Below are 15,669 nucleotides of genomic sequence, written 5' to 3' on the forward strand. Positions count from 1 at the left end.
GGAAGTGGTAGACAAACAGGCAATCGGTCGTGGCCGACATTATTCTTCTAGATGCGTGTAGAGTAAATTGTCCAACCAATCAGAGTGGGCCGCCCGACCACTATGCCAACCCGATCTGATCAGGGGAGAGAAAACTCTGAGGCGCTAGTAACAGACGAATATGCGTATGGAGCGCCCTAAGCTAAGCGCGACGAAAGCCGGGAATAGTCCGTGGAAATGGAGTACGGCGTGCTGAACAAGGTTTCGCTTTCCAGCGGAAAGCGCCGATGGATCGAATTACCATGTGTCGCGGTCGGAAATTTTTGTTCTCCCCTGGGAAATTAAGCCCCCCTTTAACAACGAGCTGCGATCTGCACTGGTGACCGGTAGTGGTCCCTGAGCGTACATACATAGTGCTACATACAGCAATCCGCCCCCATCTGATATAGCTAGACTGCTAGAGATAATTGCCAGGTGCTTTCTGCCTGGGGTCAGTAAATACCGCAACTGCAGACACGCACATGTTCCAGCTGAGGAAATTAATCCCTCAATCTGGCGCTTGAGCCGGGATTGACGTGATTGTCTTGTTTCATGGAGGACGTTGAGGAAAGATTGGCGGGGGTCTTGACAATATAAGATTAGATCCCCATATGCAGAACCAGAAATCAAATCTAGTTGGATGTGGATATATGCCAAGCCCGCTCGAAACAGACAATTACGCGCCGCTCGAGTCAGTGCTGATGGAAGGAGGGATCTTATATCTAAGTGGTATACTATATACAAAGGATGAATAGGATAAACAACGTCTCTACAGCGAAAGTAAGGCGATGTGGTTCCTTGTAAAAACCAATAGTAGCAATGAAAGGAGCCATGTCCCTCCTGTTACATAAAGTAGTAATTCTCCGGATCTCTTGGGTACTATTAACATAGCGAGGAACGCCGTACGGGGAGAGCTGGGTCAGTCGGGGAAGCTATAGTTACTTGCCGTATGGGTATCCGATCTCATGGCATGATCGAGTCGGCCATCCGTTGGTATTTTCGAGCCGAAACTCTCACATCGGGGGACCGACCAACAGACATGGCGAAACAAGACATGATGTCGTCCTGGATCTTCAGAACTGATCATCAGCAGTGCGCATAAGGTGCCTCAGTCACGGGCGAATGGGCAGTGGCGGTGGTGAAACTGTTAGGTAATAAGTATGGCGCAGACGGTGGCCATTCGTCAGAAGGCGCCCATTTCCCCTGTTGGCCATCCAACGCACAGGGCACACTCCTGACAGCAAGGTTGCGTCTAGAACAATGTCGAGCATTGTGATGTGCTACACATCAACTGATCTATGTAAACATACTCTTTCTTTCTATTTCAGACTCTCTACTAATGAATTGGTCCCCCCATCACCTTGTGATTATTAGCCAAGAGAATTGGGAAGCCTGACAGCAGATGATGATGATGCAATACCCCCGCAAACGCTCAATTTCTTGCAGTGCGGGGAGAAAGAAAGAAAAATTAAAAATTAAAAAAAAATAGATTTTCGGACCAACGAAGGGCTGCTGAGCGACCTGGAATTTTCCGAAATTGTGCCTTCTTTCGCCGATCTGTTAGGGTGCAAGATGCTTAGGTTTGACCAGATAGGGTAATAATCAGGAGGCGCTCTGACCACTACTACAGGAATCGCCAATCTTAGCACGGAGTACAACTGTACAAGGTCCTCTCCTTGAGAACATCCGCCGGGAACTGATAATCTTACCCGTGGAAAGGGAGTGGACATGAAGTTGAATCCTAAAATTTTTTTTCTCTTTTTTCCTGCTTGGATAGTGGGGCCCGACCATGTTGCAACCGCATGAGCCTACCTTACGGAGTAGATTAAAAGAAAAAAAATTTCTATAGAAAAATTTTTTTGACCGGTCCCTTTTCCGAACGGTGTGCTTCCGGTTCAATGGGTTTTAGCGTCAACCTCCAGGCGGTACTCTGCCCCTCCATCCTGCAAAAAACGGAAAAGCGGCATCATAGTTCCAGAGGATCTCCAACTAGTGTGGTAACCTCTTGCCGTATGGCTTGGTATACCCGTGTACCGGTTCCGGTCACCACTGGTATGAGTAAGACTTACGCCAGACCGCCTAGGGACGCCGGGCCTGCAGGTCTTTTCATGACGCCACGTGATGGCTTGATGATGGCAGCTGACCTGCCTGAAAGGGCCAAAATAGCGCTGTCCTAGAAAATCAGGCGCAACGGATAGCCGGACCGCCTTTTGATTCCATCGTATGTTTGTTTTTGCTGTGTTGGACCGTACTTTCCGGAGGTGTGGTGGCTATAGATGATTTGTTCACTTTGTCTCTATAGTGTCTTGTCTCAGCCTTGCTCCATCAATTACTCTTGCTGGACAATGGATCCAGATCCAGAAAGTGATATATTTGGTTGTCGTTGTGGCACTGATGTCTTATTCTAAGTATGGAACAAGCCAATCAGTGTCGGCGGTGATATACTTGTAGTTCTGTCTAGAACATGAGTCAGCCCCTCGACCCTTGGTTTGGAGACCCAAGACTCCAAAAGACATGACAACATCCTTTACAATGAGGCATTGATAATCTGGCACAGCTTCAACAATGGTCAAGAGTTCATCTGTCAAACCCCACCCGCCAATGCGCTTAGTGTACGGGGTAGTAACTGATTGCGCATGCGAAAAGATTGCTTGAAGCGAATCGCATCCAAGTCAGGTAGACGGTCTCGGGATTGACAGTCTTGATCCCCAAAGGATCTAGAATGAGTCACTGCGCACGGGCTTGGTTGGATACAAATCGTCATGTGTCGAATATCTTTATATCCTATACATTAGTGTACGCTTTGTCATTTATTTCCGGTATGTTGTCAAATGATGCGAGCGCAAAAGCCTAAGGTCTGTAGGCGCTTGCGACATAAACCCTAAGAAAGACTGACTCCGCGGAGCAAGTTCTGTCGGCCTCACATGCCTATGATGTCTTTGTCGCCGGCGTTTGCGTCGGCTTTCTAATTCCTTTCTTATATAAGCGAATTAGAATTAACTAAATCATTATTATCTATTATTGTATATATGTATTTTTAAGAGGCGTTGTCAGATCATTGTTCCGCGATCTTGCGTAAGTATTCTTCATGATATTGCGTGATCTGCTTTTAGAATCTGGGGAATGAATTAGGTCTATCTAGTTAATATGCCAAATCTATCTTATTCTAGAATAAGACTGATGTAATTATCATACGCAAGCTACCAATGAGGGACTACGTTGTGGACGTGGTGAAATTCGTCTCAAATCTTCTCAAGGGAAATTTCTATGCGGATGGCCAACACAACACATGAAACTCTGACTATTTTTGCAGGGTGGTGACTGGGTATTGAAAGGTACGGTAAGCGTACTGTAAGGTCCACTATGACGCTTTTCTGCCGCGCCCCACTTGGACCCCATCGATGTGACGGAGCTTTAGGGTGGCCAGACCGGGAATAATTGGTACCTTGTAACTTAGGGTGTGGGAACCTCCTAGAAGAAAAAAAAAGTTCAATTTTTGGAAATTTTTTTTTTTAAAAAAAAAGGAAACAATGGTATATATGGAGTAATGATTGGAACTAAGAATGAAAAGCTTGTTCAACTTCATTCAAAGGCAGCGGTTCGCCCACTGTTCACTTCTTTATTCCTCTCCGTCTGGTACCTGAACAATACTAAAGTTCTTTCCATTTACTACCTTCACGCGGAACAGGAACCGATTCTATATTATATACTATAGCTTCACTATCTTCTATTCACCATCCAACATTTCAAAGAGTCACACGTCATTCTGGCTTCCTAAATTGCCGAAGGATTATGTTCTGGGTTGTTTGCCTCACTTCTCAACTGAATCAACACCGCACTCTATCCTGAAGCATATCGAAGCGTTAGTCGAATATATATTATTGTTGTTTTATCTCAAACACAACAGTCATCTACCTCTCCCACACCATTCATACTGCTTGCCTCTTGACGAGAGAAGCCATCCTCATACATCTTCACTTCATTTACCCCGATTTGGTCGGCACTGAGTCCCTAGAAGCGGACATTGATTCAATATGCCCGGCCGTCTCCTCTCTAGCCTTGTTCGCCCACATGTCCACCACCACACCTCCTTCTCGTCGCACTCCAACTCCTCCTCATCCACTTCCGTTAACGAGATCTCGACCAACACAGTGGCTGCTAAGAAACCCTCTGCAAACGTGCATGAAAGAGCACGCTCTCCAGAGCGTCGCTTGTCTTCCGCGGTCGATCATCTAATACATCCCCACAGGGATCATAGCAAGGAGAAGCGCCGCAGCCATGGGCGTTCATCCCGTTCAAAAGAGCGCCTAGGCGATCACACCACGAATGCTGCTGCCAAGCTAGACGTCGTTGTTGAGTCGCCCCCACTTGTCTGCTACGGTAGTCCGGCAAACTCAACGGGTGCGCTGTTCTCCGGCCGTCTGAAGATCACCGTCTCGGAAACGGTGGACTCGATTTCTCTAGGGAAGGTTAATATGAGCTTAATGACCAAAATGACAACGAAGAAACCGGTCTCGAGAGAATGCCCTAGCTGCGCCTCACGTACTGAAGAGTTGACTCACTGGAACTTCTTGACAGAACCACTTCACTTGAAGCCTGGCGACCACGAGTTCCCCTTCAGCTATCTCTTTCCCGGTAACCTACCGGCTTCCTGCAATGGATCCCTGGGGAAGATTGAGTACTACCTCTCTGCCAACGCGCAGAGCTTCACTGGTGAAGAATTCACGTTCCAGATGCCTCTGCACATTAAGCGCGCCATTCTATCCGGAAACGACAAATCTTCAATCCGAATCTTTCCTCCAACCAACCTCACGGGCCGTATCGTTCTTCCCTCTGTTGTTCATCCCATTGGGACCTTCCCCGTCCAGATGACTCTTAGTGGAGTCGTGGATAAGGGTGAGGAGACTCAGACCCGTTGGCGATTGCGCAAAATGATGTGGCGGATTGAAGAGCACCAGAAGATCGTCTCCCAAGCCTGCCCCAGACACGCCCACAAAATTGGTGGTGAGGGCAAGGGCGTTCTTCACCAGGAGACTCGGATCATCGGACACAACGAGGAGAAGGAGGGTTGGAAAACAGACTTCGATACTGCTGGTGGTGAGATCAGCATGCAGTTCGAAGCTAGCATTAATCCCACCTGCAACCCAGTGTGTGATCTTGAAGCCTCCGGTGGGCTGGAAGCCAAACACAACCTTGTTATTGAGTTGATCGTCGCCGAGGAGTTCTGCCCTAACCGCAACACCAGGCTTATCACGCCTACGGGCGCAGCGCGTGTGCTTCGCATGCAGTTCCATTTGCACGTCACTGAACGCAGCGGTCTCGGCATCAGCTGGGACGAGGAGATGCCTCCGATGTATGAGGATGTTCCCGCTAGCCCCCCTGGCTACACGATCCCCGACGGAAACAGTGTCATGGAAGACTATCTCGGCTCGCCACTCCCGCTGCCAGAATACGAAGAATTGGAACGCATGGACTCCCTTCGACTAGACAGTGAATCCACACACTCTTCCGCTCGTTCAACTCTCTCAATTCGCGGACGATCTCGATTTACCAACGACGATCTCACTGCCGAGCCAATGGAACTCGGAACAGTCGGTAGCCGCAACCGAGCCTCATCCGCCAATTCTCGGGCATCTCGAGCATCCGAGTAAAGCCACACTACACCCAACGTGAGTAGACCATACATTTTCGGTCTAGCTCTTTCTCTCATTCTGCTTTCTTCCAACACTCACGATGTTACGACTCACTCATGACCGAATGACCTCGACCTAAAACCCGAGAAACAAATGCCAAATCTCTTTCAACCCTATCATGACTCACGGACACTTAATTAACTACGTTGCCTTTCTTTTGCATTAGAAAACATATTTGGAGAAAACCGGGGCTCAGAAAAAGTTTTTTTTCTTTTGTACCTTTTTGCATTTCCTTCCCTTATACTACTGGTTGGACGAAGATATCCTTTTTTCATGATACCCATCATTTGCTGAGGGTTTTGACCTTGAATAATTAATTGTTATCGCCTCTCTATACTATACCGATAGATACCTAATTTATTATTTGCTCAAGATACATATTTGCTGATGCAGTAGTCAAGATCTTCACATATGTAGGTTACTGAGCTGGCAAGGTTCTTTCTTATTGAAACCTGGAACAACTACCTAGTTAGCTATAATATATACAAGTTACTCATCTCCGTCACTAGACATATCCCAAGGTCAACTTTTCTAAAAGGCCAGCCAGATGGTCATCTTGAGAAAATGCGCCATGAACTTCCCCTAGATATCACCAGATCGCTCATTCCTCTAGAATTCATGAAGAGAGAAAAGATCCAGTTATCTGGATACTATACTTTCGCCCACAATCCACGATACCCCAATAAGCCTAGGTATCGATATCTCATATCACTCACTGTATCAGCACTTCACCTCATGTAGATAATAACTAGCATGCTTCTATACCAAGGCCCCCGTGTTATCTTGTACGAAGCTGTTTCAAGGAGAAACAAATCCGTTGAACCGACCCGAGCATTCGAGTCTAGAGTTAAAAAGTGTAAAAGCAGCATTGAGTATAAACTTACCGATGTCGGGGTCTCGTCTAGAAGAAGCTTCCCACAACCCAGATTACGGTGGGCGATAGCCATGTATAGTGGTGATCTTTAACTATTGGGCTCAGGCAAAGGCCGATACTTCAGTAGGGTCGAAGTGAATCGACGTTGTTATTTATGCACAGATCTTCCGCACTTCTAGTTTTGCAGGGGGATTTGGGGGGTTTCTAGTCAGTATGTAGAGTGGGCGTGAATTTATCTGGGTTGTATCTGGAGATATACGAAAGGAGCAGAGAAGAGTAAAGGGCTGGCTATTTATGGGCAAGGGATGTTGGGAGGGGGTTTAATCTGAAGTACCTATTCGGTGTCGATGACGCCTGGGGCTTAGATCCGGTCTTGTCGCCTTGAGTGTTGCTATAGCCTACATGAGATAAACATTGTTGGGTGCGCCGTTGTTGTACGGACCAGGGGTAGAACGTACGTGGGGTTTTACGAAGTTTGGTGGTTCTGGCTTACGCCATTGAATCTGAATTTGGGCGTCCTTGGCCTCTTTGTTCCTGTAGACAGGTCGATCGAGCCCTATCGATAGGGTTTGTCGTAGATGACCGCTGGCGTAAACCATGCATGTCAGCGGTTGCACCTTGGCTTCTTTTCTTTATAGGATTCTGCGGATTTGTGAATGGCCTCTTCTATCTTTTGTGTAGCTGGCGTTCTATAATTAGTTAGTTTGAAGGGCTATCCACTTGAGTGAACAATGAAAGTATGTGCATGCATGAAGGTGGAATATGGAAATAAAAACCTTTGTTTGATTCTAATGTTAGATGCAATGTGCATGGTACTCGTTGTACAACACTATAATATACATGATGTATATTCTAGGAAAGTGCAGACGAGCCGTCGAGACAAAAAAACTATGTACAATACAGTTCCAGACTTTGTCAACCCCCCGGGCTTTACAAGATCAATAAAATCAAAAAGAATATAAATAAAGAGGACCCTTAATCAAACCAAATCACGAATCAAATATAGGGCCAAATGCAGGGATACCTCTTGACTCGAGCTCATATACAACGCTCTTTGTCACGACTGGGTTGCTGATCACGCATACAGCTTCGGCGTTGAATTCAGTGTAAAGCTGTCGGATGATCGGCACCATATCGACACGACCGGACGAATTGGTGTCGATGATGTATGGATTTCCATCCATTTTAGAGACCAAGTCGAGGACTCTTTTGCCATATGTCCTCAAGGGAGCGCGAGTTTGCCATACAACTCGAAGACTGGGGCGGTTGTCATCACCCAGGAATGAAAGGCACGGCCCGATCCCAGATCCGGTCGTGACCACAATTACCCTCTTGAAAACCTTCATTGCATAGGCGAAACCGTAGATGAGGATACCTCGCTTCCAGAGGTAGGTTGGTTGGTTCTTAATACAAGCTGCGGTCCAGTCCCCGGCTTTCGAAACTAGGCTTGAAAACGTTTTCCCATTAGGGTCTGGGAAGGTTGCAAAACCATGCCAGTCCTGAAGGGGATGACTTGCCAACTGGATACCTTTGCCAAACGTGGTGGTTGTGTGGCTGAAGTGAAGTCTCACTGCATGATGTGAGAGGTGCTCGGGTTCAACTGGGACCTTCCGTAAGAATAGCCATGGGTGGACGATGGCAACGACAGTGACCATCAAGAACCAGAATGCAGGAAGTTCAATAAGAAAGCGACCTAATGATTGGTCGGCGGCATAGCTAGCTTCATCGGCGAAAACCAAAAGGAGAGCTACAAAGAGAGCCACCACCAGCCATCCAAAGAAACGATGTGTGAGCTCAAAGTAGTCATGCTTCTTGAACCGAAACCCAGGATAGGCAACAACAATAATTGCGAGTAGTAAGACTAAAACAATGTAGGCCAAGGCAACTGGGACTACTGAGATTGTAGGCGATGGAGACCTGTAATTCTTTGACATCAAGCCCACAAAGCCTGTATACCAAATAAATGAAGCTACTCCGCATCCGCTGTGAACACCTCCATAGTGATACACTTTTGCGGCAATACGGCGAAGCCTCAAGGGCGCAGACCTGGGAATAGAGCACACCATGACGAAGACGGCGTTTACCACCAGAGGTTGGCGTGCCAGACCACATGCGAGAAGATTGGCAGCCGTCGCGTTCACCAACGCCTGTAATTTACGATCTGCTGTCATAACCGCAATGAAGACAGCAACATTGGCGCAAGAGACTAAGGTGAACAGACGACGGTAGATGTCGAGAAGAAGAAAACGAGTCGAAGAGAACAGCTTCCTTTTGCTGACCTGGGCCTCTAGGTCAAAGCTGTCATGGTACTGTGCCTGGGTCTGGCCCGCCTTTTCTGAAATCAATTTGGGCATGGTCGTCTCGACACCAACCAGTGTAGAGTTACTGGTTCTCGTCGACCCTGACGCACATTTGACAGCACGCGGGATTGAGATGACGCTCTTCTCGGAGAGCGACATGGTTGGGTGGGTTCAAGTAGTAGGCCGGGAATGAAGGGAGGAATGAGTGAATGAGAGTTATGAGGTAATGCGAGGTACAGCAGACGAATCAAGGGTCTAGGGAAATGAAGTTCTAGTAAGGTACAACAGTAGTACATTCGCTTAATGTATGTGTTAATTGGCGAATAGTTGTGAAGTTCAACAATGCAGGGCATACGCGGGCTTTTGAGTTAGCATATGATGTCTCTCTGCCAACTCCTTACGCCTTCACTCTTCCTCTCTTCCTCTCTCCTTCCTAAACCGTGAACATACATTAGACACTTGATAGACACTAACCTACTAGGGACTTGATACTGTTCGTCCCACCCCGCTCCTATCATCCATTTACCCTTCATCCATGTTGTGGATATAAATGACGCTATCTCTATACTAGTCACTACTAGTCAATCACAGAGGTCTGCCAATGAGCAAACACAGACGACATCATGACTCTTCCACTTCAGCTCCCTCATCAGGCTTTGGAACAACCAAGGGCCAATGAAGATATCCCAAGGGACCATCACACATCCCGTCCCAACCTATAGTCCCGAACCTTGGATGTATAGTGCTAATCGAGGGACCTAGAAAAGTGGTATCCCAGATGCAACCACACCCCCATCGGATCAAGGTTCCATCACGCAGGTGAGGCCTCACCTACGACGACTTGCCACATGATTCTAGATGCTCCACCAGCCTAAGGCCAGAGCACGAGGCGCTAGTGTTGATAATCGGACAATCCAGGACCCCACTAAGAGGTGCGCCGGATCTAGAGAATTGCTTGACAGGCTCAAGGGAGGATCCAAGCACATGCAAGACGCACTGATTGATTTCTTTTTCTTTCTGCCTTTTAGATTTTTTTCTTTCTTGTTTTTCTTTTCTTTTCTCTTGCCGAATAATGCATCAGACCAATCGGTCTCGATCCAGACGCACTAGTGAAGTCAGTGACCATGAAACGATGCCGTTACATGTATCAGTGAATACCAGGATTCGGACAGCAAGCTCCACCCCCTTGTCCACCGGATGAGCGGAGTCCAGCAGTGACCTGCCACCAATCTACGGTCGAGAATCCTTCGATAATGGCATTCATGCAGGCATTTCTGGATTTTGGGTCGTGGATATCAGCCTGGCAGGGATCCTGAGCGAGGTGGGTACTTGCAACATGGGTCGTGCACTGATATCAGTTAGGGTATGAGGAGGGGGGCTTTCCTCGGATCCAAGACGGGCTCTGGTTGCATCTGCTGGAACGATAGTCCAGTTCGCTCGACGGGGGTGTTCGCGCTGTGGCTCAGCTGCATGGCGAGCCATGAAGACTACGCCATGATAGGATAACAAACCAATGGGAGGACACAGTGGAGGACTGGCAAGATCGAGTTGGGCTGAAGGTCGCCCAGCATTGGATTAAGTTACGGAGACAGGTGATCATAGAACCTAGTTCGTCTGCATGACGGCAGCTGTTCGCCAATTCATTGCTTTTTTTCTAGCCGACCATGAAGACGACCCACCGGTCGAGATCTGAATTATAGCGTTACGAACGGTCATTCGACAGAAGAGGCGCATAGTGCTTGTGGAGCGGGAGCAGGATCAGCACCGCGATCTCAGCGGAGCCTTGACCTTAGCGGAAGTGACGATGTGTCGGGTTTTGCGCCACGCCCTAAAACCAATTCCAAATTATGGTCATCCTCAGCCCCATCCCCGGAAATTGGAATTATTGTCCACGCCTCAGGAGGATTTTGGGGGATTTTTCCCTCCCTCCTTTGTTTCTTTTTTTCTTTGGAAAGGTCTCCAGCATGACAAAAACACCTGTTCAGGCGCGATATGGCTTTCCATATATTTATAACCGTGGGTTCCCTCTGTCCTTGGGGGTTTTACCTCCGTTGATCTACACCCTCCAAACCCTTCTTTTAATTCCCATGATCGAAGATTGATCACTATTAAGAACTCCTTTTCAGTTCCCCATATATATTAAACCATGGGTCTTTGGGAATCTTCATTGGTACTGACCTCACCCCAACTGGGGGGAGATCACACTTACACCGACTTATTGACCTTTGCTTTCAGTGGCCCTCAACCCTACGATGAACAACGGCCATTGTTCATTGATGCCGAGCATCCTTCATACTCCCTCAATGCCCTCCAATTCAGACTATTGGTGCGGACTCTTATTGCTGGGTTAAAGGCTCATAATGTGCAAAAAGGTGATTGTGTTCTGGTCCACATGGGGAACAGTGTAAGTCATCCGACATCGCAAACTGCAACATCACACCGAATCTTTATTCCCGCTACTTCCGATTGATTCTTAATTTTCCCACTTCTTTTTCTTAATTAATCTAATATTTTATTTTATTTTTCCTACTGCCCCTCACCAAGTTACTAACTCCATCATCCCCGTAGATCATATACCCCGCCCTCTTCTACGGCATCATCGGCGCTGGCGGTGTGTTCATGGGCTCGAATGCCCGCAGCCAACCCCAAGAATTAGAACATATCCTGGAACTGGGTAATCCTAAGTTGATCATTACATCCCGCGATGGCCTGTCCACGGCCCTCAAAGTCGCAGCCGATCGAGGCATGCTCCCCAATCAATTGTGCTTAGTGGATGAGTCGGCTACTAGCCATTTAGTCCAGTTGCTGCTGTTGGGTCCTCTTGCCTTCGCTGCAGCCATCTCCACTTATCTGTCTAACAGTGGAGACGGCTGCTATCTAAACTTCGCACATCTCCTCGGCTATGGTGAGTCTCACTGGCTCTCCTTCAACGACGAGGCAGTCGCGAAGTCCACGCCGGCAGCGATGTTCTCCACCAGCGGCACAGGAGGCTTGCCTAAGGCTGCCATGCTATCTCACCACGCTGTAGTATCCCATCACCTTAGCATCCATTACGATGTGCCCTATGAAGTCACCCGGTTAATGTCGCTGCCCATGTTCCACCTATTTGGTGCCCTCTGGACACACATCTTTCCTATTCGATATGGACAACCGCTGTTCATCCTATCCCGCTTTGATATTGCCCAGTTCGTGGCGACTGCGTATCAGTATCAGATTACCGAAACGTATATGGTGCCTGCAATGATCCATGCCTTCAATCACTGTGCATTCCCTGTCGCAGACTACCTCCAGTCGCTGCGGTACGTCGGTGTAGCGGGGGCTCCCATCGATGGGGCTTCCATGCAGCAGTTCCAAGAGCTGCTCCATGTCGATGCTCAAGCATCCCAACTGTGGGGCATGACTGAAGTGGGTGTTGTTTTCCAAAACCGCTACGGGGAGCCAGGTAATGGCGGAAGTATCGGACGACTCGTCCCCGGATACGAGGTACGGCTGGTTGGACAAGATGGCAACCTGGTGCTTGATGATAACAAGCCCGGGGAGCTGTATGTGCGTGGTAACGGCCTGCTTATTGGCTACAAAGGGCGAGATGACGCCAAGGACACGCAGGGGTGGTTCCGTACCGGTGATGTGGCGTATGTGAATAACGGGTTGCATTACATCGTAGGCCGAACAAAGGAGTTGATCAAAGTTCGAGGGTACGTTGCTTTTTTGGTTTTCTTTGTTCTCTTGTTTGTTCTTGTTTATTTATTTCTTTATTTGTTTTTCATGCCCTTCCTCTCTACGTTAGTGCCAGAAGCTAAGAGAATTCCCAGTTGGCAAGTGGCCCCTGCGGAGTTGGAGGCTGTACTCCTCAAGCATCCTGGCATTGAGGATGCAGCTGTGACGGGTGTGACTTCCAAAGATGGTAGCACAGAAGTGCCACGAGCTTTCGTGGTACGTGCAAAGCATCCGGCCGGGACGCAGTTGACAGCGGAAGAAGTATACATGCACTGTCGGCGACAGTTGGCTAGCTACAAGGCACTCGACGGCGGCATTCTGTTTGTGGAGGAGATCCCGCGCACGGCGAGCGGGAAGATCCAACGATTCAAACTATCGCAAATGAACACGTACCGCGAGATAGTGTCATCGCTCTTGGCGCGGTTCAAAAGAACTAGTAGCCTCCAAACAGTTGGTCTCCTGCATCAAGGACGTATCACCGTTTAGGGGGATGATTGCTTTTTCTCTGTTCTTATGGCGTTCGGCAGGCTTTGCGGAATTTTGGGAGTTATTAGTAGATTTTCCCACAGTTTGGATTGGTTCCTTTGTATTTGATGCAGCTAATATAAAGGTGGTTTTGTTTTCACCCAGCAGAGTCAATGATCACATAGGTCTGGTTGTGACAGTTACACTGGCTTTTCATTCCCCGTATGAAGCCTTATTCATTGGCGCCAAGTAGTTCGGTCTGATCAATACCCTTCACGGCAAGGAACCGCATACCGCAATGAGCGAAATGCAGGCCACTATCTTTCGTGTCAGTGCTTCCTCGTTGGGGGAGGGAGAGTCTCTCTTTTTCTCTTTTCTTGGTTATCCGATATGCACCGCCAGCGTTGAGTACCCTTCCCAGTTTCTTCATGCATCGCTCGAGAACAACCAGGTTGCACCACGTCTGTCTTCATGTACGTACAACATGTACACACATATGTACCGTTCCTCGGAAGCCAGCACAAACTCCCCTTCTCCCATGAAACCAAGGAAATTACTTTTCCCCATCTTATCTATTTCCGTTTACTCGTCCGTAATTCTTCATGTTCCCATCGTATATTAACCTCTCAAACCAAAATACCCTTGTTCCAAAACCTACCAAAAAAGATAAGGTAAGTGAGACCGAAACTCAAACTTTAGTTCAATTTAATTTAGTTAAATTCACTCCGCGAATCAGCTAACTCCTCTGATTTGCAACTTGGTCGGATCGATTGGGGATTTATCCGGTTTAACAAGTCCAGCAAATCATCAAATTTCTCACTTTCGGTTGCTTTTCGAATTGCGATTTTATCACTTATTTAATTTATTCAGAAGCCAATAAAAAGAAAATACAGAAAATGAGATTGCACATGAGGTATGTATCCATGTTTACATACATCCATACAAATACATATGAAGAATTCCAAGAACAAGTGGAGTTCACCGGGTATGCAGTAGGGTGGTTGGGGAGAACAGGGGGGGATCCTTGTCCTGTACCTATATAGTAGGTATCTTTGTGTGATCCTGGGATATATTCTGAGTAGGTACTAGGTAATGTTATTTATTTTTGATCCAAAAAGTTTCATTTGTGTTGCATTACTTTATATCATTATTATTATTAATATCATTGTATTAGGTAAACAGTGAATTTATCTACATATACACATAACTACTAGTTATAGTAAATAGTACTAACTACTAACTGTATAGATTAAAAATGACGTCAGGTCCAAGCGTTAACCTTTTTTTCTTTGTTGTTTTAAATTACATCTAGAACTGTTCGAACTTTGAACCCCCTGCTTGGTTCATCCCGTTCCCGTGGTTTATATCTTGGGTTACTTTCTTTACTTACGTTGATTAATAATTTAATTTGATCTTATTTATCTTATTATTCTGTTTCATATTACGCATCCGTTTAAATTGTTTATTGAGATGTTAATTTATTATTTAATATATTTTCAGCATTGGGAAATGATAGATCTGCAGAAAGAAAAGAAAAGAAAAGAAAAGAAAAGAAAAGCAAAGAAAATCTCGGAGAAGTGCGGTCTGCTGAAGGAATGGCTTTTTCTTTTCTTGACTTGACGGGGAAGTGGATCCACTATCTAACCCCAATAAATAGCGTTCGGTGGACCTGAGTCTTAGTTAAAGTATCGTATACCGATCGGTGTCAACGTGAGTGGCGGTGGGAGCGACCGGTTTCTCCCCATGCGTGATTCCCAAGTGGATGCGATGGGATTGCTCGAAATAGTAATAGGAGGATACCTTCTAAGAAAGTCTATTTGTTGTTCCCAAAGTTGAGTCCTTTTTACGGTAATGTCCTATGTAAGTGTGTACACTAGTATTATATGGTACTTAATCAATCGTCTGTGGGTGTGGCGCAGGATGCACCGCCACATGTTTTTTTTTTTTTTTTTTTTTCGGATCGAAGGAAAGAGAGATGCATTGAATGGGGGATGGTCTGAGGGTGCGACTAAGTTTCGATAGTCGATTGATTCTATCGGACTGTCTTCCTGTCAAATCGCTCCAGCGCGATTTCCGGTCGGGTGATAATCCCTTTAGACTTTCTATAGTTCTACAATCGCATTGTCCATCCCCTTTGGCCCTTTTCGGAAGGTTACACGCCATCAGCTGTCATTAACGTGACTATTGTATTTTGCTTTGTCCGGATCGTGCGGCTGCTCATCCCATCCACGGCATCATTTCGATCCCACTTCATTGGCGTGCTCATCTAGATACGGGTTTCTCTGCTCATCTTGCCCGTGGGTACTTCTGACAGTGATCAACTCCAAAGTGCTTTGGAACCCCCCACCACTTCAGCCCCGCTTTCCGTGAGATCTCAATCCGGACCATCGACGGCAATTGCTAAGATGTGATGGAGGGGTGGAGATACCCGTGCCCCTTCCAAAGCCCGGTTGATGGTGCGCCTGGCGCGGTACATGGTTGTGAACTTTTCTTTCAGCCTGCGCCGCGCTCACGTCTCAAATCCCAGTGTTCCGATCCCCCTCACTGTCGATCGCCGAAGAGGAATCCCAGGGTGAAAGGCTGCCGCGGTGATAACACTAGT

General features: G+C 47.1%; 5 protein-coding genes across 5 annotated transcripts; 3 read left to right on the forward strand and 2 right to left on the reverse strand.

Annotated features, from left to right (window-relative positions):
* Nucleotides 1-3,873: 3,873 nt before the first annotated feature.
* BDW43DRAFT_44976 (alpha-arrestin) lies at nt 3,874-6,054 on the forward strand. Its single transcript, XM_032050075.1, has one exon. It carries the CDS (start codon nt 4,053-4,055, stop codon nt 5,667-5,669), a length of 1,617 nt encoding a protein of 538 aa, XP_031901676.1. The 5' UTR covers nt 3,874-4,052; the 3' UTR covers nt 5,670-6,054.
* A 1,506-nt stretch (nt 6,055-7,560) lies between these two features.
* Nucleotides 7,561-9,405, reverse strand: BDW43DRAFT_318558 (integral membrane protein TmpA). The gene has a single exon (XM_032048722.1). The coding sequence runs from the start codon at nt 9,042-9,044 to the stop codon at nt 7,575-7,577; it is 1,470 nt and encodes a 489-aa protein (XP_031901677.1). The 5' UTR covers nt 9,045-9,405; the 3' UTR covers nt 7,561-7,574.
* A 334-nt stretch (nt 9,406-9,739) lies between these two features.
* On the forward strand, nt 9,740-10,129 carry BDW43DRAFT_271611 (uncharacterized protein). Its single transcript, XM_032041449.1, has 2 exons — nt 9,740-9,995; nt 10,047-10,129. The coding sequence occupies exon 1, from the start codon at nt 9,744-9,746 to the stop codon at nt 9,993-9,995; it is 252 nt and encodes an 83-aa protein (XP_031901678.1). The 5' UTR covers nt 9,740-9,743; the 3' UTR covers nt 10,047-10,129.
* A 10-nt stretch (nt 10,130-10,139) lies between these two features.
* Nucleotides 10,140-10,673, reverse strand: BDW43DRAFT_271612 (uncharacterized protein). The gene is made up of 2 exons (XM_032041450.1): nt 10,549-10,673; nt 10,140-10,513 (listed from the first exon to the last, which is right to left on the reverse strand). Exons 1-2 carry the CDS (start codon nt 10,617-10,619, stop codon nt 10,348-10,350), a joined length of 237 nt encoding a protein of 78 aa, XP_031901679.1. The 5' UTR covers nt 10,620-10,673; the 3' UTR covers nt 10,140-10,347.
* Nucleotides 10,674-10,712: 39 nt separating this feature from the next.
* Nucleotides 10,713-13,176, forward strand: afeA (adenylate-forming enzyme AfeA). Its single transcript, XM_032041451.1, has 3 exons — nt 10,713-11,289; nt 11,454-12,580; nt 12,698-13,176. The coding sequence occupies exons 1-3, from the start codon at nt 11,032-11,034 to the stop codon at nt 13,086-13,088; spliced, it is 1,776 nt and encodes a 591-aa protein (XP_031901680.1). The 5' UTR covers nt 10,713-11,031; the 3' UTR covers nt 13,089-13,176.
* Nucleotides 13,177-15,669: the final 2,493 nt, after the last annotated feature.

The sequence above is a fragment of the Aspergillus alliaceus genome, assembly GCF_009176365.1.
Source record: "Aspergillus alliaceus strain CBS 536.65 unplaced genomic scaffold BDW43scaffold_14, whole genome shotgun sequence".
Classification (NCBI taxonomy): Eukaryota; Fungi; Ascomycota; class Eurotiomycetes; order Eurotiales; family Aspergillaceae; genus Aspergillus; species Aspergillus alliaceus.